Source organism: Lonchura striata, chromosome 1 (genome assembly GCF_046129695.1).
Source record: "Lonchura striata isolate bLonStr1 chromosome 1, bLonStr1.mat, whole genome shotgun sequence".
Classification (NCBI taxonomy): domain Eukaryota; kingdom Metazoa; phylum Chordata; class Aves; order Passeriformes; family Estrildidae; genus Lonchura; species Lonchura striata.
Window position 1 is genome coordinate 109,971,751 of NC_134603.1, and position 27,779 is coordinate 109,999,529.

Consider the following 27,779-nt stretch of genomic DNA (forward strand, 5'->3'; position numbering starts at 1 on the left):
CTGTGTAGAGCACATTGCAGATATGGATTTATTGATGAGATGGAACATGGCAGATATTTAAGATACTCAACTAAAGCACCACACAACTTCCCAGCTCTTCTCTCCCTGGGAGAACACTACACTCCCATAATATATGTTAAGCACTATTGTGCTGGTAAGTCACTTTCAATTAAACTGCTCTCTCCAATAAATACTGATCTTTTAAGAAAAGCAAACACATTATTAACACAATAAATTGTATTGAGGTGTAACCTGACTTCAGTAGTCCCCTTAAGTCTGCATGAAAAGTATAAAAGCTTCCTACACCATGCCTACATTAATGCGTTACACAACCGTGATTGCTAAGATAAAATAACTTGTTCCTATTTGATGTTCAATTTTAAAACGCGCAGATTGTATTTCAAGAAGTGAAAGGTTTCACAAACAAAGCAACAGATTGCACAACAAGTAAGGTAATAGGAGGGTGTAATATAAAGTCTGTCTTCTACTTTAAATTCTACTTACTACTTATCAGTGTACGATAACCATCAGTTACAGCCCTAAACCGTTGCCCTGATGCAATTCCTCCATTCTCTTTACATGGGACATTCCCAAACACGAGACCCGTCTCCCAGGGTGGCACATATCCTGCTAAGCACCCTTGTCCCATGTAGTCCTTCCTCTGTCCGCCGCAGATACAGTAGAAAATTACCAATCACACCAATTATTACCAATTACAGCGATGATGGTAGCTGATGATTATCAAAGGACTTCAGCGCTGGTCTCTGTGTGAGCTATGCTCGCTAGATTCCTGCAAAGGATGACACTAAAGCCTCGCCTATGCTGCTGACACCTGGGATCAGGCGTGCCGGTGGGATACAGCGGGCTGATGTTCCCGGGTGGCGTCGGCGGGGTGTCACTCCGGGACACAGACAGCTGTACTACAGATCCCAGGGTGCAGCGCGCCCGCGCCCCGCCCCCTCCAGCGCTCGGGCCCCGCGGAGCCTGCCGGGACTTGTAGTCTGCAGAGGCGGGCGGGCGGGGGCTCTGCCGGCGCGGCTCCCGCCTGCCGGCCCGGGGCCAGCCGCGCTCCCGGGATCCGCCGAAGCGGCGAGGCGGGCGTATCCCGCGGCGCCGGGCGCTGCCTCCCGCCGCCTCCCCTCTGGGCTTCCCGCCCAGCCGCCGGGAGCCCGCGGCGCGGGGGGCAGCCGGCGGAGCACCATGCTGGAGTCCATCTGTGTCACCGGTGAGGAGCGGGAGCGGGGGCGGCGCGGTGCCCGCCGCGCCCGGGGCAGCCGGCGGCCGCCAGCTCTTCCCCGCCCAGCGGGGAAGCATCGCCCGGGCGGCGCCGCGGGTGTCGGCGGGGTGTCCCCGGGGGACGGGGGAAGGGGCTCCACACCTGCCTGGCTCCAGGAGCAGGAGCACCCCCGGTGAATGGGGAGGGAGCGTGTCACCTGCGGGCCGTGCCCCGGGACACGGGGGAGTGCGGAGGTGACACCCGCTCCGCTGGAGCCAGGGACAGACCATGCGAGGAAGAATGCCAGTAAAAGTACTGCTGATTATATCTGGTGTCTTACACGGTTTGGCGCTGCCCTTTGCTCTGTTCTCAGAGAAGTTAACAAATCCTTACAAGTATGTGTGTATACAAACGTGTATTATGACTGTCTAACGATAATATAGACAGGTACTCGGTACCACATAAAACTGGCTTCTTGTGCTGTGTACAATACAGTTGCTGCTTGAAAGCAGATGCATTCCTTGTTTAAATTTTACATCCTTTCATGTGTCATTACTTCAGGTGCTCAAGCCCATGTTTCTTTTCCGTGGGGAAGTCCATCTACAAGAAATCTGCTGGAGGTGTCTTCGTGTGCCCTCATTCAATACCCTTGTAATCATAACTAAGATCTCTTACAGCTGCTCTTTCTCTGCATAATTGATACGCTGCTCCATCTGTGCATGGATATGACTAGAGTGTTACTTCTGATAATGGGAACAGAAATAAAGTTCATAGGATTGATCAGAGCATCCCTGGAGATGTGCAATAGCCACTGCAATCTTAAAGCATGAGATTTTGTGAAAAATAGTTACTTTGAGTCCATATCCCTCCATCAAATATTCCTGACTGCACATGTGTTGCAGTAGAAGAAGCCAGAGACCTGCTTGGATGAGTTTCATCCTGTGCAGGTCTGCCTATAAATCAGTGTTCTGGGATTATATCTTGTGTTTATTACATCAGTAGGAGTTTGTTGCTTTATTTCATTAGAGCCAAGTCTTCACTTTTAATGATAATTACTGTGCCCATGTTATTTAATTTGAAGGGCCTGAATTTGGAGTCAGTTACATAATACTGTATTTCAACACAGAAGTAAAAGTGCAGGAAACTGCTTGCAAGTCAGTCCATACCATTTTTTCCTTTTTAGAGTAGAAAAGAGTACATCTCAAATAGCACTGTCTTTTTAAAGAAGAAAATCCAAACTGCCAATCATCCCTTAAAATGCAGAGTTACTTAGGAACACTGCCAGCTAATGAATCAGATATACAAGCTGGCTGATAGCTGAATCCTGCCCTTGCTTTTGAAGCTCAGAATTAAGAGCTGGATGACAGGTAACACCTTTACAGGAGAAAAGTAAATAGGTGGATATTTTTTGTGGAAAAAAACAGAGTCTTAGGTTAAATGTAAAAGTTCCCAATATCATACAGGCTCTAGTTAATAACTAAGATTCTTGTGAAAATAGAAAGTAACTCAATGTCAGTGTTTTTACGAAACTCATTGCCTAATTTTGCTCTTAAACCATGTTCAGTCATTATACACCGAGCTTCCAGTGCATTCTAATTCAAGTTGCCTGACAGCTTCTGTTCAAAACTGTAGTGTTTTAAACTTTGAAGGGGTTTCCAGTGGTGAGGAAATATAGAATATAGGATTGTGGTCAGAATCACTTATGCCACAAATACAAAACATGTTGTGTTTGAGAGGCAGTGGAACATTGCAGCTTCATATAGAACACTCCTATGTTGCCTGCTTTTTTTCAGAATATTCTTTCTATAGCCCTCTGCACACATGAACTACACAGTCTAGAGCCCATAAACTATAGGATGTTGTGAATCTATTCAAATCTTCTGAATATTGGAGATAAACATTTCTTTTTATTGAAATTGTACCTTTGCACAGTGTGTCAAAGGAAGAATCTTACTTGTCACATCTGTGTAGCTCCTCATCTCAGTAGTTTCAAACTTAGCTATTGCTTGTAGAGAGATCACATACATTGAGTTCCTATAAATTTGAAAATTGAAGTCAGGCTTGAAATGATTTCTGATTTTGAGCAGAAAAAAGAAACTCAGCCATATTCTAATATGGTAGTGGTAATCTTAGAAACAAAAGTAGTGGCTCAGACCATTGCATCCCTAGGACAGGAGGAAGTGCTCCATGAACATATATGCTAAGCACCTTAGTCACACTTGCAGTTTGGACAGGATTTGTTCATTGTGCTTATATAACCTGAGTGACAGCTGCTCAAAAACTTGCAGGAGCTCTCTGCTATTTTAGAGCAAGGCTAGCCAGACAGAGGTATTTGTGCCCACAAATACCTATCATTAACCTCATTCCACCTATGGAACAGGTATCTGAAAGCTGCTTCGATAGTAGCTGGCCCTGTAGTCTAGAGGAAGGTGTTATTTATACAACATACTCCAAAGGCTAGAAAAATGCTTACACTGGGATTTCACCATGCATATTATTAGCTCCATCCATCAGTTTCTAAAGGACAGAGACCAATAATACAAACTGGCTTCTGAATATAACATAAAATCTAACTTTTTTTTTAAAATAAATAACCTCTGACAAGATTAGTCAGTGTCTGCAGTGGTGCAAGGTTCCAGGCTAGGGACTGGGATGCAATTTATACATGGAACATGTTTCATTATTGCAGAAACATCATGAAATTCGTGGTTCTCACATATTCTGTTAGCCCTCATGGACTCCATCCCTTTTCCAGTACTACTGTGACACTGGAATAGCTACCTGTGTATAAATGGAAGTTACAGATCCTCCTCTTTCTGCAAAATCAAGCCTGTGGTGTTTTGAATTGTTCTGGGTACATAGTTGTACACTTGTGTCTGCAGGATGGAGTAAGTCCAGTACTGCCAGGTGCAGCTGATGTCGTGACAATGATAGGATTTTGGCTAGGGTACAGCCTGCTCTCTTGTGAGATTCTTTAGACTCACGGGGTGGTTGTTTTTGCCTGGCTGGCTGCCCTGCTAGCCCAGCTTATGGGACAGCAGACACTGAACAACATGGCACTGAAGAGGGGTAGAGCTCTACTCTGTCCCAAGTTGCCATTAACAGGAGGATTTTCTTTTCTTTGGTACCCTAAATTATGACAAAACAGGGACAGGCAGTCCTTCTGTCCCCTCCTTGCTTATCCCTTGTCATCACCTTGGGCCCCAAATGTGGCAGATGCATGTAGTATTTCAACCTGTGTCTCTAGGACCATGTTTTTATTAATGTGTCGTTGCAGAAAGGAACAAGATATAAATAAATGGAAGGAAACATGCTGGAGAATCTTTTAGGAAGAGACTATATTAGTTTTTTTGTGGTTTTGGGGGTTTTTTAAATTGCTGAAGGGCTTGTGGCTTTGTGGCTGTTGAGTGTTTGGAAGCGAAATCAATGAAAAGAATCCTGATAACATAAATCACACGAGGGAGGTTCTCAAAGGTAACTGGAGCCCTGGGCATATGTTCTTTGACATTTTTCTACTGCAAAAATAGAAATAAGTCAGGAAATTCAGATTTGTACTTCTCAGAACACATGTAGCACATGTGAATGTGACACAAAAGATAAAACCTATGGGATCCGTAGCATGATATCTGTATTCTGGTATGCGGGGTAACATTACACCATAGCATGGTGGTTTTCAATTTGCCTTTTTCATATCTTTTAGAAATTATCTGTCCAATGGTATCCAGAATTTTAAAGCTGGGAATCACTGCTAAGCAATCCTTGCAATTAATCTGCGTTGATAATCCATTCCAACTGGCTACTTTATAGCAGTATGGTATTTCAGTACTTTTTGAAATACTGAAACAGGTTTTCAGGAGGCAGGCTGTACAATGACTTTGTTTTATATTCAGAATACTAGACCTCTTTCTCAATCACCAGGTATTGCTGATAATTGCAAACTCTTGGATGTAGTAAGACAAGTTTCCTAGAAGACAGTACATTCTTAATTTGGTTGATGCTGTCTGATTTACAGATGTGAGTTTAAAATATGTTATATCTTAAACAAATGCACTAGATAATTTTAAATTTGGTGTTTTGCAACATGATTTTGACATAGTCTTAAATATTATTTTCTAATTTATTTAATAATGATGTTTAGATGACCTATCAAAAATTTTAGAATAGCAGTTAAATTACTTCTGTGAAAACTGCTTTGTTATCTGTTATAATATTTCAAATGTGCCAGATTACCTGTTGATTCTAGGTTTGCAGCACAAATAGGCATGGAACAGTATCCTTTAGTCAGAAGAAAATTAAGGACAGCCACACTTAGTTTGGCAGCTGAAAAATCACTTTGCTACAAGGTTGTGCTTATAAAGTAAATACAGATTGGGAACAACTATTTTTGATATCAGCCATGTGCATGTGAAACCTGCCAGTGCATGTTCAGCACTCAGCCACCATTTGTGACACTTCCAGGAGAATTCTGACTTACAGCGTTCAGCAATTGTCTACATATAAAAGCAGTTATTAATGCCCAGCTGTACCTTTTAGCTCTAACAGCTTGCTGTCATGAGTTTTTGGTATTAGATTGACACAAGCGTTGTGGGAGGGAGAGAATGGGTGGTTTTAGGTCATTTTGAGTTGTTTCCTTGAATTAAATTTCTGGTTTTTTTCTTTTCTATTTATCACCTCTTAGATACTTGTGTAATATTAGTTCTATTTGTTCCATTATAGCAGTGGTTTAAGGTTTCTGTATTCTTTGTGGCTTTTAAGAGCTGCTTGGTAGAGAAGGTAAAGCATTAATGCCTCTAGTATAATGTTATTTCTTTGTCTATATTTTAAGAAGTAGCTGTGTAAATTCCAACTCCAATTTTGTCTACCTAAGCAAAGTTGTGCTCTGAAATTTAATAGGTGTTCAGATATTCTGGAAACCTTGTTTTTCACTTACCCTTCTTAAAAGTAAAGATTCTCATACTGTAATAGTTTGGAGTCAGTCTCAAATACCTGAAATATGAGTGTGGTCATCCTATTCTATTGTCTCCAAAAAATGCATCTCTTTTATGTATTTAGTTTGATGTTGTTCTCCTTGTGATGGGGAATTGTGGTTTCTCACCATGACAGTTCATGGGAGAGCAAGATAAGCCATGTAGGCAGGCTGTCATGTATGTGATGAGAATGATCTGACAGAATTTGAACAGGAATGCCAAGAAGCACACTCCTGTGCCAAGCATAGAAAGAGGAGTCACAGACTTATGATGGAAGAAAACTGAGTTTGCATAGGATACACATGCTTTAGTGAAAGGTAATAGTCTAATGCTTCTACTTCTCTTCTTTCCAGTGGAGAAAATTCTCTGGTTGCAGATCAGCCATCATATATTCATGCAAATAGGACCTCTGGTCTTTTTGTTTTTTAGGACAGGATGTCCGGGAGAACTGAGGAACACAGGTTGATATGGAACTGACAGAGGTCCAACAGCATGAAATACGTTGTCATGGGAGCAAAACTGAATTTTCCTGTGAAAAAAGCTGAAATTGAGCCACTGTTGATTTTTTTTTTTCTGCCTTGGAGGCATTTAATGATCTCTTGCTGCTGTTACATTGAGAGTATAATTACTTCATGTAAAGTAATTACAGCTCAACTACATATAACTATGGGATAAAGCTCAAATCCCTTTTGCAGGGATTTAATCTTTAATCATGCCACAGCCATATCTCCTGTTCTGTGAATCCTTTTCTTTTAGGTACAGAAGTAGGAAACATTTCAATTGTGGCACAATTTATTTGTACGTGTAGTTTTGGCTCACCTAATGTTCTAGTAGGAACTGGTTGTCGAGAGGAGGAGATGGTTAGAACCAGTGAAGTGAGGTCGCTTCTCTCTAACAAGCCAGCACAAATGTTAAATTCAGTTTTAATTTTCAGTGACTTTTCCATGCAGCTGCTCTGCGCCAGGGACCAGTCTCCCCTGAGGGCTATGCCAGGGGTCAAAGCACGAAAGGAGGGCTCATTCATTAAAAAATAACTTTGTTTGCTTTTTGCACTTAGTTTGGTTTACAATGTTTCTTCTCAAATGTTTTTTGGTTTTTTTTTAAGCCAGCTGTTATGGTAGAACAGCTTTGATTAGATGAAATACCCACTGTTGTCTTCAGGCATTTCAGGAGTGTAATTAGCTGATCTCTCTTGCCTCTTGAAATGTAGCTTATTGCCTGTATTTAGAGTGAACACGTGAAACCAAAGTCTTTTAAACATACATTACAATCCATATACTGCTGTAAATTGTTCACAGTGGCTGGCCCTTTCCAATGTTCTCACCATTTTCTGGGAGTAAATTCCGTGAATCAGATTTTGCAGATGAGATCACACCAGACTGCTTGTATCACAGCACAGATCCCACAGATGTGGGACTTCACTGTAAACACTGCTCATATGCTCCTGTACAGTTTCCTCTTTTTTAAGTTGTTCTTTATCCTTACAGAAAGCCTTCCTTGCATGGTAAAGATCAATCAGCTCAAGACTATATATTTGTTAATGTAGCAGTAAATGTTCATGAAGTCCTGCAGAGTCTTTTCTTAAACAACAAAGTTCTTAGCTGCCAGCAGTGCAGTTGTGGATGGAGATGCAAGCATAAAACACTTGTTTAGCTGGATCTCAGTCTAATTGTCCAAAAGTGACATACACACTCTGTTCTATGTTCTATGTTCTATGTTCTATGTTCTATGTTCTATGTTCTATGTTCTATGTTATATGTTATATGTTATATATATACAATATAGCTGTTCATGCCTAGAAGTCAAGATTAATGTGATGTGACTGCAGTTAAGACATTTTGTGTTTCCTTTATGCTGCAGTTTTGAGTCCTTGACATTAGTATCACTGCGTGAAAATCAAGTTTGTCCTCATTATTTCCTTTTTTTCCCCCCCCTAAATGCAGAAAAACTTCACTGGCCTAAGACAGAGCTTTCTAGGAAATCAGTCCTGAGCCTGGAAGTACATAAGCTGAACATTAATAATGAAAACACCCTCCAGCATCCGCCTTCTGGGATCCTCAAGGACATTTTCACAACAGGAACCAGCAGCTACAACGTCCTTCTGCAGAGCCAAGAGGAGAAAAAGCACCACGCTCAGAAGCAGCCGTGCTCCCACCACCGGAGGCACAGGCGAGCCGGCCCCAAGCGGCCCTGCAGCCCGCGGGGCGGCGAGCACCGCCGCGGGCGGCCGGCGCTGCCGCTGCCGCTGCTGCCGCTGCCGCTGCCGGGCGGGCGGCGCGGCGGGCCCCGGCAGCCGCCGCTCCTCGGCGCCGGCCCCGCGGCCGCCGGCCCCGCCCCGCCGGCGGGCAGGGCCAGAAGGCGCGCCAGCCTCGCCAAGCCCAAGCAGCCCCCGGCCGCGAGGAGCCGTGGGCAGGAGGCAGGCGGCGCCGCCGGCCAGAAGCTGTGTTTGCTGACCGCCATCAAGCCGTCCAACGTGGAGAAAGAGAAGGTTAAGTTTTTCAACTCCGATTTCACGTACAATCCTCAGTTTGAGTATGAAAACCCTGCCCTGCCAAATGTGTTAGCTAAGCACAGCCATGCGTCTGACAGATTCCTGAAGCAGGTATAGTTGCTTTTATTCCCCTCCATTTCCAGTGATTATTTCTTCCTACACCAACGTGGTATTTGGCTTTGTTTGTAGCAAGTAATTTCTCCTTATTCTCCCCTGCTGTTTGAAAAATGCATTAGAGAACTGAAATGAAATTTTTCTAAATCAAATTAAAACCTTTCTGAAATTAACAGGATTTTAAGGGATAAATGTGCGGTTCAATCTAAATGGGTTTACATGAAACGTAATTTAAAGCAAGAAAGATTTCTAGGCAATGAAGCAGGGTCCTGCAGAGGAAAAATACAGGGCATAAGCAGGAAGAGGAATAAGGCAGCATAGAAATCCTGCCAGTCTTCTTGGTGACAGGGATTGGGAGGCGATGGCAATTATTTGAGGTCATAGTTATTGGACAAGCGTGTGTTGATGTTCCCTGTTTTAATCAACTTTGAAAGGGTATTCGGATATACCCTTTATACCAATTAGACTCAATCAAGCAGCAGCCAAATTCCATTACAGAGAGGGGTAAATTTTAAGAAGACAATTTTGGTTTTTCATATCTTGCAGCCACACTGGTAATATAGCTACAGACATTCCCATTCTGTGTAACTGCCTTGGCTTCCTACCTGAGTTGCAAAAAACCTAAACAACAAAGCCCTGCTTTCAACTTTGACATAAGTGACAAAGCCCAGTGCTTATATGTACAGTAGAAGAAGCAGTACTCTTCCCACTTTGCTATTTTTAAATGGTTTAATTTTATTGTATTAAAATGGTTTAGTTCTTATTTAGGTCTGACAAGCTTTTCTAAACATAGACTCTTACGTATTCAAGTGATCCTTAACTTGGGAAGACATCCTGCCATTCCATGAGTTTCACTTCTTTGCGATATGAATATTTCACTTAAAACTAAAATTCCTGGTGGCAAAGATACATTAATTAAAAGGACTAGGGACTGTAAGAACTGATCCCTGACTTGTTAACAGACTGATTTTTTTTTTTATTTTTCTAAATTCAAGAATGTACAAAAGTGTTATTACCCATTACATCATTGTATTGATAGTCTCCATTCTCACATTGAAAATATCTGTATATTTTAACAACTCAGTTTCTGGGTTTTCATTAAAAATTTATTTTCTTTATGAGAAAAGGGAGCAGCTGTTCTATTCTTAAAATCTTCTTCCATACTTCCAAACAACAGACTAAATCATAATGACACCAATTAAAATTGCCCCTTGACTAGAGCTTTTTAATAGGTTTTCCTTTGATTTTTTAGCAATATTAGCAACATAGATGACTGCACATCAACAACTACTGATTTGAGAAACCAAATTTAATACAAATTATCCCTTTTAGTGTAGGCTAGCAGAGCCTTAAAAGTCCTTTTATGCATGATGATTTTCTGGAGCAAACCTGTCTTTGGTTTACCCTTCTTTTAACAAAAACCCATAAGCGTAAATACTGAATATTTTAATAACGAATGATTCCTCAATATTTTTCTGAGTGTAACTCTACCTTTTTCTCTGTCCATAAAAAGTATGGGAAAATAAAGGCCCTGTAACAACTGCATAAAAGGCAGTAAAGGATTTAATATTCAAGGAAGTATGTTTCTGACAATTAACAAGGAATATATAAATTGTTTCACCAGATTTAGTTTGAGTCTAGAAAAGCATGTATTCTAAATTCAGCTCCTAAAAATACCAAACAAAAATACCTTGCACTTAAAAATGCCCAAACCAGCAGCTTTAACATAGCTCCAAGCCCAGCAGGTGTCACTCTCTCTCTTTTATCTACAACTAGCTTTAGAAATTTTCATCTCCACGCAAATTTGAATTTAATTTCATGCAAATTTACTATCCAGAAAAAGCAGCATAAAACAAAAATTTTAATCAGGAAGTATTGTAGGAGCACTTGCTTTTCCTCATTGCTATTTTTTTAACGCAGATTTTACTTGTCAGAAGAAACACGTAGGTATCTCATAGAAGTTCGGAAAGGATGACTTCAGTTGCAAAAAAAGAACTCAGTATTAAGAGCTGGGTCTGCAGTAAAAATGCAACTGTGTGTAGTCATCCTTTTTGCTACAAGAAGGTTCAGTTCAGTTTTGTTGGAGGTTTTTTTCGAAGCATATTTGGCTTCTGTTTATTGCTCCACTTATTTTAGAAAGCCTTGATAACTGTGAACAGTTTTTAAGGTACTCATGGCAACTTCCACTTGCTTGCTCTTTTATAAGTAAAAAGCTATAAACCCAGCTCTTACTGACTGAACCCACCGTGTTTATGGGGGGCTTTTAGGATACTTAAGTGAAATGAGCTCAAAACCTTACATTTCAGAATTTTAGAGGATTTTTCAGTCATGTCAAAAATCTTTTTACCCACAGCTGTGCATAGCCTGCTAGGACATTAAAACAGATTGTGTTTTCTTATTGCCCTTTCTGCCTTTGTGCATGTGTATGAAATTAATATAGCATTACTGAAATATGTCTGGAAGACAAATCACACTCCAGCCCATTTATTTACTTTTTTAAAGGCAGAGAGCACTGAAGGTTTGCAAACCATTAACCCAGAAATGCTGCAGTAGGGAACACACAGGCTTGTGACCACCCACTTTACCCCATGCCTCTACTTAAATCAGAGGTTTTAAACCTTGGGCACAGCCCAACACATTTATTGATTGCCTTTGCACAGACATAGAGAGAATATTTTTGAGTTATTAATGCATTTGAAAAATGCTTATTTTAGTGTCTTCCTTCTCATACTCTGTTCTGTTTGTTTCTCTCTTCATATCTACATTATATTTTCTTCATAATAGGGTTTTTTCATGAGTCACACAATACAGTGCCTTTAGGGAAGTAAACTTGAGAACAGAAAATAGCATGCAGATTTGCACTCTTCGCAGGGATTAACACATCTGATATTACAGAAGTTAATTTTCTTACCACTGTGTTTCAAGGTCACTGCAGCAGCTCTGTGCTCGAAAAGTTTTCTGGCTCAAACTACTTAACCCTCATTGTGAAATTTCTGAGCACTCAAAGCATTTGTTATTTTTGCTTAGATGCTAGAGGTGGCAATATTTGCTTAGAAATAGTTGTTCCCAGTGTTTGCAGAGCAGATGAACTTAACAGTTGCAATTTGCTGAACCAAAATCAGCAAGTTGCAATTTTAGGTACCCTGTTTCTTTGAATTGTACAAGGCAACAAGAATTCTATTTCTATATACATTTAAAAAAACAACAAAAATACACCAACCATTTTGTCAAATGAGTGATCCTCCCACAAAAGAGTTATATATCCTCTTCCCTTGTACTCATAAGAGTATAGCAATTTTGAGTTCATAAATCAACCAGTTATACCACATTGCAAGTGTTTGTGTGACACCTTTAAAAGTAGCCTACAATTAGCAAATTTATCAGATGTTGGGAAAAAAAATTAGGTGGAGCTGGAAGGCTAAACAACATGGCAATCAACACTGAGTAATCCTTTGCTATGTCCAAGTGATGTCACAGCTTAGGCATTTGGAAGATTCAAGGACATGACACTGTCTGTATAAAGCACTTAATTGTTAAACACTTCATTCTGCACTAGTAACAAATTCCCTTGCTAACTAGGATTTATAGATAAGGTGTGCTAATACATAACACAGAGCATGTCAGGCCATCCAAGTGGCACAGGTTCTCAGGGCCTGACACAAATATCTCTCTTCCCCTAGAAGGGACTAACAGATCACTTCTGGTGATACCACAGTAGGAAGATAACTTTACTTCAGAGCAGAGTCTCATACAAAAACCCAGTGAGTATTAACTTCAGATTCTTTACAAAGTAACTTAAAAATATTTTTAATTAAAAATATTTCTACCAGCTCTAAATTACTTAAATGTGACCTTTACACCACTAAGAACAAGCATGCAAAAGAAAAGCCTCCATAAACACTGAACAAAACCCCAAATACTACAGCCTGAGTGGACAAGCCTCAGAAATATATACTTAACCTTCCTCTCTCCATTCCTCTTGACCCAAACAGCCACCATTTTATGGCTGTTGATTAGACTAACAAGCTCTGTCTGCTACAAAGTGTTACCTAATGATGCACCTTGGAAGCTTTTTCCCCCCTAGCTGATAAATTATGCAGGAAGAAGAGCAGTAGTGTGTGTCTGCCTTGTCTGTCTTACAAATCTCAGCAGAGCCTGCAACCCCTTTGCAGCAGAGCTGCTTCTGAATACAGGATGAGCTGACTCAGATAGGGGGCTGACTCCAAAATCACTGAGACCCTTCTCTGACTTACTTGCCTCACACTACTCATAAGAAGTCTTACCAGTACATATTTCTACAATAACTCTCAACCACTGAGCTGAGTTGCTGGACATGGGTGACTTGAGATTCAGAGACCTACTTGGCTGTAAATAATTTATTTTAAAAAGCAACACCACCATAACCTAAACCAGTCAATTAAACAGCCCTGCCTTACTCTTGTTAGTGCTTCTGTGTCTTTGCTTTCTTGAGCGTCATAGAGTTTGCTGTGCAAGGGGGTTTGTCTTGGGATAGCTACTTCTTTTGGCACTCTTTGGTAGTGATCAGAGGGATAAGCAGACATTTTAGCTAATATTGAAAAGAACAAAAATTATTACTGCAAACCAGTAACTAGTACAGCCACATAGTTATTATTTTCTTCAATTTTTTTACTTGTTGCTGAAGAATTTATAGTTTAGCCTTAGGAGCTGCAGCAGTACCAGTGTTCTGCTGGCCTGGAGGCTGGAAAATAAGCTCATAGTTGGATGCTGCAGTAGACAGTAGCTGGCATGCTGGTCTGGATTTTCCCCTTTTCCAGCAAGCTCTTGCAACACCTGTCTGAGTCATCTCACCTTGGAGGCAGGTGCAGAATCCCAAATTAAGGGCCTGGTGTTATAGTCAGTGCCTGGAAACCAAACATTTCCCAAACTTTTTTTCCTTCAGGAGCCACCCCCAGCCGGAGTGGTTGTGGCAAGACGTGTCCAAAGCAGGAACATCCCTGGGGATGGGGCTCATCCCAGTGTCAGGGCCATCTGCCATTCCCCTGGGATTTGTGTGCAATATGTCTGTGGGTGATGGCTCTCCCTGTTGTTTTGGTGCTTCCAGAGCCGCACCTGCCCACTTGGAAAGAATTTTCAAGACTTTTTTCTGTTTCACTTGAAACAGAGTCAAGAGAGAAGGTGATAGTGGTGAGCACCCTTCTTAGTTATTTCTGAATATCTGGTTGGAGAGTCCTCTGGGATTTCATTTCAAATGAACTTAGGCAGCCTAGAATTTAAATGTGTATTTAGTCTTATAGATGTAATTGAAATTTAATATCAACAAATTGTGAAGACAAATTTCATGCTAGAAGATTGATTGACAGATGACTGCATCCAGAGTGAGCAAATAAAATTAATTAATTGATAATAGAAACCCAATATACCAAACAACTAGTAGGTGATCTTAAGGATCTGGCACCGGCAAAGGAGACTGAAGAGCTGTTATCATGAATTATTCTGGCTGCTGGCTGAGAATAAACTTCCTGGGAAAAGGGTGGAAATTTTTAGGTTGCTTCTTTAACCAAGGGTTTTGTATAAGACAGGCAAATGCCTCAGAATGTGCAGACACTAAAAAATTATAAAACAGATAATGTTTTTAGAAGTTAAAATTGATAAGTAATTTTTAAAAAGGAAAAAAATGTTTGGAAAAATATACAAGACAAAGAAATACTGAACATTGGGTACAATATTTCTTTGGCATTCAGGTAAGTGAGATTTCCTTCATCAAAGAGATATTAGGCTTTAAGGATGTGTCTGGCTGTCATTTATGGGTTTCAGTAGCTATTACTCAGGGTTGATTAGTTTCAACTTGAAAAACATTAGAAAAGGATTGTTGATAGGTGTGAGAGATAAAAAATTAATCCAATTTTTGTGGAAAATCAGTCAACCTGCCAATGTCAGAATTACATAGCTGGAGACAGACGTGTTCATGAAGGGATATAAGTTTATAATGTAAAAAGAGATTCATCTGCAAGATTTTCACCTTTCATTGTTGGTGGTATTTTCTTAGCAAGAGCATTATTTTTTAAGGTGGTGCCAGGAGCTTCTGTTATCAAGTCTATGACAAAAAGCTATTCCCTGTAGCTGGACTGTTGCAGGGAAAGAAGTTAGTCCATACCACATTTTCTTTTAAGAGTGTGAAACAACACACTGGAAAGAAGATAACTAGGGATGAGAATTTCACACCCCATCAATAAAATCTTCAGTATGCATAGTTCAGATCATGGTTATGGGCATTTTGCTGAGCTTTGCTCAAGGGACTTCTACTAGCAGCAATTCATAGGAGAATTATTGATACTACTCTATTTATCTCATGAAGTAGGCCTTCATTTTGGAGGGTTTTAAAGAAGTACTGTGGTTTAAATGAAAAGTTTAAATTAAAGTTCTGTTAATAAAAGTTCCTGCTCTCTCTCCTCCTTTCTCAGACAGACACCCGTGGTACAAGAGATTTCATTGTAAGGAGACATTTTTGGTAGAAGTATTATTATTAAAATTATAGTTACACATCTGCTTAATCAGTGTTCCTAAATTAGAAAATGCCAAGAAATGAAGTGAGATGACAGTAATAGTTGATCTTTTTCAAAGTCTGGAAAAACAGAAACTGAAAAATGCTGTCAAACTGCAAATGTCCTGGAGACCTGTTACATCTATTTTACAAGGCAGTTGTACAACATTGCCAAAATTAAAGAGAAAATAGATATTATTTCACTAGACTGATAATCATCATGCTGATGTATGTGGGTCTAAGATGAGTTGATCAGAATCTTTTTTCAGTACTTTGGCATTGACGTACATCTGAAGATGGTATAAATTTATTGCAGAGCGTTTCAGCATGTATGAAATGAGTAGAGCATGTTACTGACTGCCAGTGAGTTAAGAAAAGGGGGATTTTAAACTGAGAAAAAAGAGATTGAGAGGGAGAGAAAGAATACAAGTGTCAGTCTGACATGGGGATCTTATTGCCCTGATATTTGCTATGCTTTTTCATTTTATAGTCCATTAATATTATGAAGCGGACGTTGCAGAAATATGGAAGCTATGAAAAATTTGAACAGGCCACTGGAGGCAGCCTGCTGACCAAAAGTCGTATCTGGAATCACGTCAGGAAGTACATGGTGAAAGAAGGCTGTCTTGGTGAAGTAAGTCCTGCACTGATCAGGGAAGAAACACTTGTGTAGACCTTAGGCATTACACATGGGTGGACCCAGGAGACCATCTGGGAGGCCTTTCCTCCATAATTACAAGAATATTCCTTACATCATATTTTTCTCATGGCTAAGCCCAGTCTAATGTTTGAACAATTGAAATTATACACATTCATTGTGAAGGCTTCAGTCATCTCTCTGAGCCTGTTTCCTGATTCATATATGCTTGTTCTTAAATTCTCTTATTTTGGGAGTACCCAAGAACCACACCCTTCCTTCCCTCCTTTTTTCAGCTACATGGAGACCAGCACATTTCCATTTATTCATCAGTTCTGCCATCTGTTCTCCTGTATCGAATTATTTACACCAAAGGAAAGAGTTAAGAAAAGGCCAAGAAAAATAAGCCAAGAGAGTGATTTATAAGAAGCAACACAAATGAAAGTGACATAAGTGAATAAAAATGTCTGAAAGATCTTGTTGAGTTGGTTTGAGTGCTGTTTTTTCCTGGCTTTAACCATCTGATTTTTAGAGCCCTGTGAAAAAAACTTATTTTCTATATTCAGAATTTTAGCATTTTAGAAGACCAGTTTGATGAAGTAACATGAAATTGCTTGGAAAAGTCAGATGAAACTGTATGTATAAAAAAGGGATTAATCCAAATGAAATTACCAGATGACAGAGTCAAAGATTTGGATGAGATCACTGGCAGTGAGCAAGAGGAGTCTGGAATCATGAGACAAAAATTAATTTCCCAGAAACTAGGTTTAATTGGTAAACATAATATTATTAGGAGAAACTGCTAAACTCACCACACATTTTTGTGAGACACTGATAACCAGATTTGACACTGATAACCAGACTTTACCAGTGTTTCTAAGAGTGGGATTAATAAACTACAGTTTAGAGCAAGCAGAAAAAAATGGTATGTTTTGTCTTTTCCTGTGCTTTTATCTCCCTCTTCATTTTTGGCTTTGTTTGATTTCATGGCAGCTGGATCCTACATCCTCATCTAGCAACCCATGTCCTTCTTAATGAAATGCTTCACATTTTCTGTGAAAATAGGGTTAATACATCATGCTTAGGATGGTCTAAAATATGAAAATACTCTCTCCAGCTGAAAAGGTGTTAATAAAGCTAAGTGGCACCTGTCCTTTCAATCTAAATGCTTTAGGATTTACCTATTTTTCCTGCCTCTTAAATGCAAGTTTTATGGGACTGATGGTTTGCTGTTGAACTTGAAGATGAGTGTGAGTTTTGAGTACAGGGAAGTGTTACATTCACACCTTTGATCCCTGGGTCCTTTTTTTGGATACTAAAAAGTAATCTTTCTTTAAAGTGGTCTCCCTTGTACTCTTCTGAGCAGTACTGTTTCATTCGGCTTTACATGAAGAACGAAAGGTGTTTAGTCTTCAACTTTCAAAAGTTTCACTTTTCCCTCTCAGTCACTAGTTTAAAAAGGCTTTTTGAAGTCAAATAATACAATATATCAATATGCATTAGTTTCCTTCTCTGCCAGTTTTTGTTTTGATTACCAGTTTTCCAAGAGAGAGCAGGAAAGCAAGAACTAATTTGCTGTGTAGAACAAAACAATACCAGTATTTTGATATTTCAAGTCTGCATAATGTAACAGGAGAAAAATTACACAATACTTCCCCCTCTCATTCAAGTGACTTTAGATTGCAACTGAAATGCTTTCAGACAGCTGATTATATAGGTGCCTAGTCAATTTATATGTTCTTATCTAGTATTTTTCAGTTCTCAGTAATACTAAGATAATTCAACACAGTTCAAAAACTGGTATTTTCTCTAATTTACTGTGCATGCAATTGCTTCCTGCCCTCTTAGTCTAGTCAGTGTTACTATACTAAATTTTTCAGTGATTGCTCTCTCAATCACCTGAGAGAGCCTTCTGAATGAGTTTATCCTACTCACCTTCTGTCAGTAGCACGGGTGAGTAGGATGAACTCATTCAGGAAGCTCTCTTAGGTGATTGCTGATCCCAAGACAGAGTTGTGGAGGGCAAGGGACCAAAGAGAAATGAAGTAATGGAAGAGCCGGAGGAAAAAGCAGGATCAGGAACAAGAAGAGAGCTCTTTCAGTTCTACCTGAACTCTCTCCTCTTCAGATTGTGGTCCATCTGACGGAGGACCTGCTGTCCCGAGCCTCCATGACCGTGGTGAACGGCCGCCCCACTCTCACCATCAATGTCTCCACCGCACGAGAGCACTGGCTGGAGGGGATGCTGAGACACGAAATTGGTATGAGCATCACATCCCTTCTGCAGGCAGAGGGGAGTACTTGCATGCATTCTTACTTATGGCACAACAGTGGGCCAGGCACTGGACAGGTAGAGAAAGAGGGAACATCCCTCTCCAAAGAACCTGTACTGGAGATGCACTGAACGGATGGAGAAACCTTCTTGTTATTGCAGCATGCAGTAAGAGGATTCCTAGGGTTCATGGACATCAGCATTTTAGGTCAGATCCAGAGCAAGCTTTTGAAGTAAGCCTACCAGCTAGTCCCACTTACAGTGCTGAGGTTCCCATGCCAAAGGAATCTTGGAGCAGGCAAAGAGTAATCCTTTCAGATGATGTTAGCCCAGAGGCTCTGCCTCAGGGCATACCTTCTGTGCTGTCCCTGCTCAGGGACATTTTGCTCATGAGAGCAGTTTTTTTTTTTTTTTTTTTAACTATTCTGGAGTTAAAAAAAAAAAAAAGGGGGAAATAAAAATAGTGTGACTGTTCCACCTCAGCTCCAGCCACATTACTTTACAAACCTGCTCCTGTCACGCTGTACTGCTTGCAGATATAGGCATGCTTTAGGTATGAAGAATTTACCCACTGATCCCTAAACTGATGTAAAATTGCTATGGTTTTGCATTACACAAAGTTGGCCCAGCCCTGTGGAAAATTTATACAAAGTTTTCAGTGCATCTGTTTCAACTAAGTACATGAAATTTGGGTAAACTTGGCTAATGCCTGAATAGCAACTGAAGAATAAGCTTTGCAATTGCTTAGAACCACTGTTACTCACATTTTAGGGGACATAACATCTTCCAAGGCTGGAGTAATGCTGTTTAATCACCTTCAGGAGGCAACATTTCTGCCCTTTTACTTTGACTTCCCTTCCTGCTGTTCCCTACAATGCCAGTGACAATTCAGCTTGTAGGACTTCAGAAAATTCCTTTTCACAGCTTTAGAAAGTCAAGTCCTCCTGAGAGTTGCATTCCTTAACCATTTTCAGGAATTTCACTTGGCAGTCAGCAGGTGAATATTTGCATGGTGTATATATCTCTGACAAAATTCTGTTGTAGACAAGGCTAAAATCACCGCTTTTCCCAGTGCCCGGTCCTACCAGCTCAGAGTTCTGAAATGGGTATCTCCTTATATATTTTATAACTTTTTGTTAATCATTGGATGTTCTAAGTGGCAGATTCCTTTTATTTTTTTTTTTTTCAGGAACTCATTACTTTAGGGGTTTTAACAACAACAGTCAGCCTTGGTGCAACCGCAATGGCCGTAGAAAACACGGGTTAAAACCAATCAACCCTACAGAAGAGGGGCTAGCGAGCATTCACAGCGTCCTGTTCCGCAAAGACCCTTTTCTTTGGAGAGCTGCCCTGCTCTACTACACGGTGTACCAGGCCAGCCAAATGTCCTTCAGTCAGCTTTTCCAGGATGTGGGGAAATTTGTCAAGGACCCCAATACTAGGTGGGATTACTGTGTACGGGCCAAGAGAGGGTGGACTGACACCTCACAACCAGGTGAGTTTCCTATTTGTCTCCTCTTTTGTACTTCTTAACATGCACAGTGCTCCTTAATCACATCACATAGTAAAACCTTTGCAAAAGGGAGAAATCAGACTCCACACTTTCTGAAATGGTGTCTCAGGAATTCTGATACAGAAAACAAGACTGAAAATGTTCATGAGTGAGACCTTCAAGCTGAATCAGTAAAGGATTTTTTTTTTTTTTGTGGAAGTGGAACATAAATGCAAAACTTGAAAAAATTCATACTCACAGTTTGACCTGCTTTCCACAGATGTAATGTTGCCTGTGGTTATTCACAGACCCTATCTTCTATGTTTGATTTCTTTTTCTGACTAGTGGGTTTTGCCTTCTAGCTAGTTTTTGGAAAGGTGTTCAAAGTCAGGAATATAAATACCTAGGTTTTAAAAATAAAATTGTTCTGCTCATAATGGCTTCTGAGAACATGCCTTGACTGAACACTTACAGAGTGCAATGTATCTCCATTCCTTTCAGGGTGTTTCAATAAGGACCAGGTGTACTTGGATGGCATTCTCCGAATCCTGAGATACAGGGAGTCCATTGATTTCCATCTTCTGACAGCCCTTGGAAAGGTGACTGAACTAATTTTTCCCAAGGGTACAGTTTTATCATTTCAGCAAGCCTGCCTGTAATGAACTATGAGTCATAGTGCTTTTACTTTGATCTAGAATTCTCTGCTCTGTACAGCACCTTCAGTTACACTGTGCAAGTTGCAAGCATTTTGATGTCCTAAAAATTTCTACCAGCTTGTCCTCATTCTTCACTTATCAGATTAGGATTTTATGGTCATATTTCTCAGACTTTTCTCCCTTTATGGGGTACCACCTGACTTGCAGTAGAGCAGATTTCCTCAGCCAAACAAGACAGGTATTAGATAAGGCAGTGGTCCTAGAAGATAAAAAAGGAACCATTTGACATTAAGGCACCCCCCTTCCACCACAAAGGGTATTTAATCTCAAAGTTCTGTCACTGATGGCAGGTGTTTTTTAAAAAAATCAGTTTTTTTTTCCCCCCCAGAAAAATGGTGTTTCTATATTCACAGAATGTGAATGAATTTTAGGTGCATTCTGACTGTCATGGCTTGTTGTTCTCAGCTCATCCTAAAACTTGAGAAATTTTGTCACATTTCCTGAACTAAATCCTTGGGTTGCTAAGCTTTCACAGTTCATTAAGGAGGGTTCATACTCACATAAACAGGGAGTCAAATTGACTTGAGCTTGAATTTAGAGCTGGTATACCAACATTTCTGCCTACTTAGCAATCAATGCATGGGAAAGGGAAGGGGATATTATGACAGGGGGTTTTGTCCACATTTGAGCTTTCTGTTTATTGTCAGAATCATCCTTCTTGATAAGCAAGAGCTATTTAGGTAACTGAACCAAGTTAGGAAGCTTTGAAAATAAAATCACACAGTCATATAAGTCTGCAACCTTCTGTCTGAAATTTCCTTTTGCTTTAAGCCTGCTTAACTCCACACAGCTTCTGCCTGCTAAACCACTGAACACACAGTTCCTTTACTGCTTTATGCCTGTCTCTCTTCAGGGAGTCTGCAGGTTGTCAGACCAGTTGAAAAACACACTAAGTCATTTCTCCTAAAATTACAGATTCCACTATGATCCACATTGCATGGCACCCACATTAAAGGTCTACAAGCAATTTATTTCTAGCAGTATGATACTTTATAAGTGCTTGACTTTACAACTTTTAAAATCAAGGGATCTTAAAATGTATTCTGAATGTTTTAGCTTCAGGCATCTGCAGTCAACCTGGAAATTTGTGTATCAGACCAATGTCTGCACTCAGCATCACAGACTAGTTGAGGTCTGCAGAGATCTCTCAATATCTAGTCCAACTTCCATGCTTAAGTAGTGTCAGCTAGAGCAGTTTGCCCTGGACCATGTCCAGTTGGGCTTTGACTATCTCCACTGATGGTGACTCCACAACCCCTCTGGGTGACCTGTGCCAGTGTTTTTCCACCCTCATTGTACAAAAAGGTCTTTTATTCAGAGGAGTTTTGGGCATTTTAACTGGTGCCACTGCCCCTTGCCCTGCCATTGTGTGCTGGTGAGAAGAGCCCCATTCCCATGTTTACACACACTGATGATTCCTATGAACTTGCTTTTCTCCAGATTAAACAGTTCCAGTTCTCTCAGCCTTTCCTCACAGGAGAGATGCTCCAGTGCCTTAATCATCTTAGTGACCCTCCACTGGGCCCACTCCAATATATCTATATATATCAGTATAAAGGAAGAAGCACAGAACTTGCACTGGGATCTAGCCTAGTGGTTTATCACCACTTTAAATGGGGGATTTACTTGTTTCTTTAGGGTGGAATGGGAGGATCAGGTTGTTCCAAAGGGAGTATTAAACTTGGCTGGCACATTTTGCAGGTCTTGCCTTCCTGTTGCTTCTGACATTACTTACAGTGTAGAAGAGTGTGGTGTGGATACATGCAAGCTGTTCAACATACCTAGAAGTGACTAAAGAAAGCAATTGAAACCTGAGAAAAGGTACTTCTTAAAAGGAGCAGTTTTAAAACTTCACAGGAAAGAATCAAATACAGGAAGCACTGCAAAATATTCATGTGGTAATTGTATACAAATATTGCCAAAGAGAAATAGAATGCAGATATTGGGTGCACTTGAGTATAGGATAACTACCAGAGTTTGAAAAAGTAAAAGCAGCAAAATATTACTTACTGTTGTGTTTCCCAAGAAACACATGAGCACATTACAAAGAGCATTAGTAAGCCTGTTTTAGCCTCAGTCTTTTTTCTCTAGTGCAATGACTAATAAGATGTGGTAAGGAAGACAACCTGTTTCCACCATAGGATGAGATTGTTTCTCATCTTCTCAGGATATCAACTTTGGTAATTTTTTAGCAATTGCAAGGACTGAGGAAATGTATCCCATTCAAACCATATCTCAGATTATAGATACATGTTTCTTGTTTGCAGCAGTAACAGAAACCTCTGAACATAAATATGAGGGGGGAAGGATCCTTTTTTTTTTTCTTTAGGCAGGAAAAGAGGTAGAATTTGATTGTATGTGGTGCTGTGTCTCCAGACTGAGAGATAGTATGGTTTCATAGAGCTTCTCTCTATCTGTTTTTAAGTTAATTATGTGTAATACCATGCAATCTTCAAACAATAGAATCTTAATGACTTGAATAAGCCTGGGCATGGGCGTCTGGTTTTTTTAATTGAGTGCATCTTGTCCTTGCAACTACAAAAGCACACTTGTGTACTCAGATGCAAATCGATTCTCTTCATGGGCTTTGTTCCAATTATCATCACTGAGATATGCATGTGTCCCTATGGATCAGGTGTAGCAATCTGGATTGCACTGTCCTGTGTTTCCAGAAAGCCCTTCCATGCCCCTTGCACATTGGTGAATCCTTCATCCACACTTTAATCGCTGCTGAGTAGAAACCATCGTGTGACAAGAGGGCAGGCTGCTTCCAGGGAAACCAGGCTGTACAGGGCTCAGCTCCTTAAAGGAAACATGAGGCAAAAAGGCTGGAAGGAGCAGGCTCCACTCAAGCCACCTGGCACAAACCTCATGTGCAGCACAGCGAGGCTGGTGGGCTTTGCCAGAGCACATGCTGCTGTCTGCAGGGTGCCCAGAACACACAGCTTGGAGACAAAGCGACAGCCACACAAATTTCATCACACTGGACAGCTGCCCAAGGAGTTCTGCTCTGTGCTTCCATAGCAGCTTGTGCCCAGTCAAAGCAGTCATCCTTTCTGGACTATCATTCACAGCATGTTGAACTACTGTTTAGAAGTTCTAGCTGTTAGAATAATAAGACTATGAAGATAGAAATGTCCATTTTCCTTAGGAAAAAAAGCTATCAGATCCTCTAATAGCTGCAAAATGTGAGTTCAGCACCAACACCCAGAAGGCTCTGATGCCACGAGGCAAACCCAGTCTGCATTCTGTTATTAAATGGTGAAAACAGGAAAAACTAAAATTGGGATGCTTAGGTATTGGTTCATGCTGTAGGTAGTTACTAGGGGTGCATTTTAATTTAGCTTTGCATAAGCACATTTACTAGTGAAAATGAAACAGCAGAGTTCAGGTCAACTAGCACCATGCATTTCCCAAACTGTTTCCTGTGCCATGCCTGTGCTGCCCTTCCTTTCTAGTTCCTTAGTCTTTTGCACAGTGTTTTTTTCATTCTCATGTAAATCTTTCTGCCTTGTTGAGAAGACATTCCAGCACTCACATGTGCTCCATCCTTTCCCTCTCTATTCCTGCAGCTGCTGTAGCTGATTCTCATTCACATTCCTACAAGTCTGTTCACTGATTGAATCAAAAGCAGAATCAGGAGTTATGAAGGCATTTGCTAAATTTACTTTTCTTTTGCATCTTCCACTGAAGCACACAGTTGCCCATGTTTTCAAACAGTTCTCCAAGGTTTTAAATTCTCCTGCTCTGACATATTTTCTCATTTACAGAGACTTTGTAGCATCAGTAGGAGAGAGGCAATGGAACTGTACTGCTAAATTGACCCATGTCTTTCCTTACAGATCTCATATGAGGATGTGGATCGCCTGAAAGGATTAGCAGTGATTGAGAACATGAGGGTGCCACATTTTTTGCAAGACCACACCCGGTACATGGAACACTTGAAAAAGATCATGGAAGTCAATGAGCTGACTGACGAGGAGCTCCAGGATCTCATAAATTAACAGTATTAGACATCCATTCACTTACTGTGTCAGGATGTAGAACTGGACTTCGTAGAGCTTGCAAAAAGAGACTTATGAGGAATAGGAGGGAAGAGTGGCCAGAATATGTGGAATTCAGAAAAAGTCACTTTATGTCTTTTTGCATTGTGATTGTATACTGATTATTTTTTAAAGGAATTGTGCATTTTGTAAAATTTGGCTTAGAAATTCCTCTGCAGTGATCTGTCCAACCATCTACTCTGTTTTGTATGCTTGGTATAGTGCTCAGTGCTGTCTCTTGTAATATATTGCCTTTTCCCACCCAGGTTTAGAGATGGAGGAAAGGAGACAGAGGAGAAATTCCTCCTTAGTTCACTTTTGTTTGCCTTATCTTTGGTCATAGCTGTCATGGTTCATAGCAATAGAACTGCTGTAGATTATGCTGCATTGCTGTCTGCATAACTTTCCCATTTAGTCATCACTGCAATGAAAACAGAAGGTTTAAAAACAGTGCACAGAAGCAGGTCTTTGTGCCACGGATCGAAGCCTTTAACATTACAAATGTTTCAGGGTTTTTTTTTTTGGTGAGAGGATTAGCGTTTAAAAAAAGAGAGAAAAGGTAGGTAGTGCTGGTTTAATGATTGTAAGTGGAGAGCAAAGCTTTCCCCTTCATTCTCTCAAAAAGTTACATCATTCTACATCTTTATGTGTACAGTACATGTTTCAGTAAGCTGAATTCTGGGAAGGGCCTCCCTCCTTTGAGGACAAGCATAGCATGTCTAGGAAACTCAGCATGGCAGTGTTTTGGAAGGAGGATTGAGCAAAACTGTGATTCCATGACCTATGGTTCTACATAAATTCAGGAACACAGGGCCATGATCCAGCACAGCAGGCAACATTCACTTCTTCTTTGGATCACCTGAGCCAACAGAGAACCAAGTCACATTTTTGACCAGTTTTTGACCACACTACAGCAAGCTTGAGCTTGCGGAGCTCATTCCAGAAATGAGATGTGACTGGGGGAGACGACTCTCAAGTGCCCTATTCCTGTGTTCCAACAGAAGTGCTGCACCACTCTGGAGCAACTTTACCTCTGTTTTAACTGCTGGTGCTATATCCAGGACCAAGGAAAGAAAGCTTCTTGCAGCAAAGAGCTTTCTCTAGTCACATGATGAATAACTTAGATGATGCAGGAGAACTTACTACATAAGCTACATTTCCTGATTGTGGAGTATTATGGAACTAGTGAGGCAAAGTATTCTGACAAATGGTTTTGTTTTAGTAGACAATTTTACAAGGACTCCTCCGAGTCCCTGGGAAGCAGCTGTGGTCAGAGAGGCTGGGCAGAAACTAGTGGGAGCCTTGGACAGGGCTTCTGCCCTTTCTTATCCTGCTTTTGCCCACTGGTTAACAGGCCTGGCATGGGATAAGGTGAGTAGATGGAGCCAAGGTTTCCTCCACACCCTATTTGCATGGACCTGAGCCACAGTATCCCTCCCCTCTTATCCTGTTCTTTAATGTAACAAATGCAATAACTTTCCCACCTTGTTTTACACCAGGACATTACCAGACATTTCAGTAAAATCTTGAGAACATGTTTTCTGATCCATAGGAAAATCTGTGAGGAAAAGGTGATGGCTGGCTAAGAGGTCTGAAGGTTTATGAATAATCCCATAAAAGCAGCTGCATTTCAGATACTATTGCAAATTGTTTACAGTAGCTGGCTGACTGCTGCGAAAAAGCAAATGCATTCAACAAGCATAAATTTACTAAATTTAGTTATTTGCAAGGCAGAGACTTAGAAATGCTTGCAGCAGCCTTAATTTTGTGTCATCAGTATTGTTCAGGAGCTGAAAGCCATTCAGCCTCTTGATGCCATTTTCTCTCCTTTCCTCCTTCAGGCTGTTTAGTTTGATTACTGGTGACTTTGCCTGCCCAGCTTTGTTTTAGAGCTGTGCAGAGCAGACACAGAGCTGTTGCAGCAGCCTGACAGGAACCATTTGCAGTCAGCCCTGCACATGTGCTCCAGGTTTTGGCTCCTTTGCCAGAAACAGCAAGAAAGCCACACATGAAGTCAAGCCAAGGATTACAGTAAAAAGCTGTCTTTGCAGTAAACTGGACAGAGACCATTTGAGCTACACTGTGGAAAAATCTGGCTCACTTTGCTGACCCTGGGGTATGCAAAAGGGACATTTCTTCAAGAAGAGAACAATTTTGAACTGATTTTATTCTGACGAGAGATCCTTGCCTTTATCTTATGACTTTTACATAAGCAAAGTGGTTTTCTTCCTCCTACAGTAGTAGCATCTTATAATCGAAGTGCACATGCATATTGTATCCTCAAAACAAAAGCTGTGCTAGTCACACTTTTGCCACAAAATGCCATGCCTGCAGGCCAGACTCTTATACCACTCTGTAGCCCTAAACATTACTACAGGCCTTTTTGCTTTACTTGAAGACCTGCATAATTTTTTTTGCAAAGCAGTAGGTGCCATTAAACTTCCATTCTTCATTATTCTAGAAATAGATTTGCCTGGTGCAAAGTTTGGAGTCTGGAAGCAGTCAGTATCAATATGTAGCAATAGGCGAAGCTGTCAGCTTCTGGTTGTGGCATCACATCATTCCTCCTTTGTAAAAGTGTTTAAAATTTTGAAGTGTAACTTTTGTAAATTTTGCTGAATTTTTGTTTTCCACTGTGAAGAGGCTGGTTACTGAGTTGTGATACTGAAGTTCTGCGATAGAGTGCGTGGACAGCAGTGAGCTCATGTCACTGCACAGTGTCATGGAGTCAGTGTTGCATTGGCAGCCTTTCCTGCCTGTCTGGCTTGGTTGCTTTGGTCTGTATCTATGTCTTGCTATGTTATTCCTATACAGAAACCTGTCTGGCATTGGAAAAGCCTCCGTGTTTCACCAGACCAATTTTGAAAGGCATTTTATACAACTTTTACAAATAAAGACAAAATAATGACAGAGATGAGAGTACTGAAGTGTTGTGTGTGGAAGAGGCACCTTTCTGACTCTTTTTCAAAAACATCACTTAGGGTTGGAGTCGCGAAGGGTCTGTTGAAGTCTTGCGCTGGGAATGGCTCTCCCTGCTCAGTCAGAAGGCCTGGCTACTCATGAGGAAATTATCCTCCTATTTTCTAGGATATGGGCTGAGGCAGCATTGGAGTCTCTTTGCTGCAATGCAATTCTCAGCACCATCCATGTGGGAAATGGCAGCTCCAAACGTTCCACTTTAACTCTTTGATCCACCCCCAAAATCCCCCTCCCCTGCTGCTTCATTCCAGCGCTCTCCATCCTCTCTCACATTATAAAATGTGCTTACTTATCTCAAGGGAGTCCTGTCATCTCCTTATGACTCAGCT

General features: G+C 40.7%; 1 protein-coding gene across 1 annotated transcript; it reads left to right on the forward strand.

Moving 5' to 3' along the window:
* The first annotated feature begins 1,081 nt into the window (after positions 1 to 1,081).
* On the forward strand, positions 1,082 to 27,383 carry MATCAP2 (microtubule associated tyrosine carboxypeptidase 2). Its single transcript, XM_021553284.3, has 7 exons — positions 1,082 to 1,225; positions 8,127 to 8,785; positions 15,802 to 15,945; positions 18,077 to 18,209; positions 19,410 to 19,715; positions 20,214 to 20,311; positions 24,271 to 27,383. Exons 1-7 carry the CDS (start codon positions 1,201 to 1,203, stop codon positions 24,430 to 24,432), a joined length of 1,527 nt encoding a protein of 508 aa, XP_021408959.3. The 5' UTR covers positions 1,082 to 1,200; the 3' UTR covers positions 24,433 to 27,383.
* Positions 27,384 to 27,779: the final 396 nt, after the last annotated feature.

Excerpts from the sequence above, each read along its gene's own strand:
- MATCAP2 (XM_021553284.3), top strand. The coding sequence starts at position 1,201 with ATGCTGGAGTCCATCTGTGTCACCG. Across the intron at positions 8,786-15,801 it reads CTGACAGATTCCTGAAGCAG|TCCATTAATATTATGAAGCG; the intron begins GTATAGTTGCTT and ends TTCATTTTATAG. Across the intron at positions 19,716-20,213 it reads GACTGACACCTCACAACCAG|GGTGTTTCAATAAGGACCAG; the intron begins GTGAGTTTCCTA and ends CATTCCTTTCAG.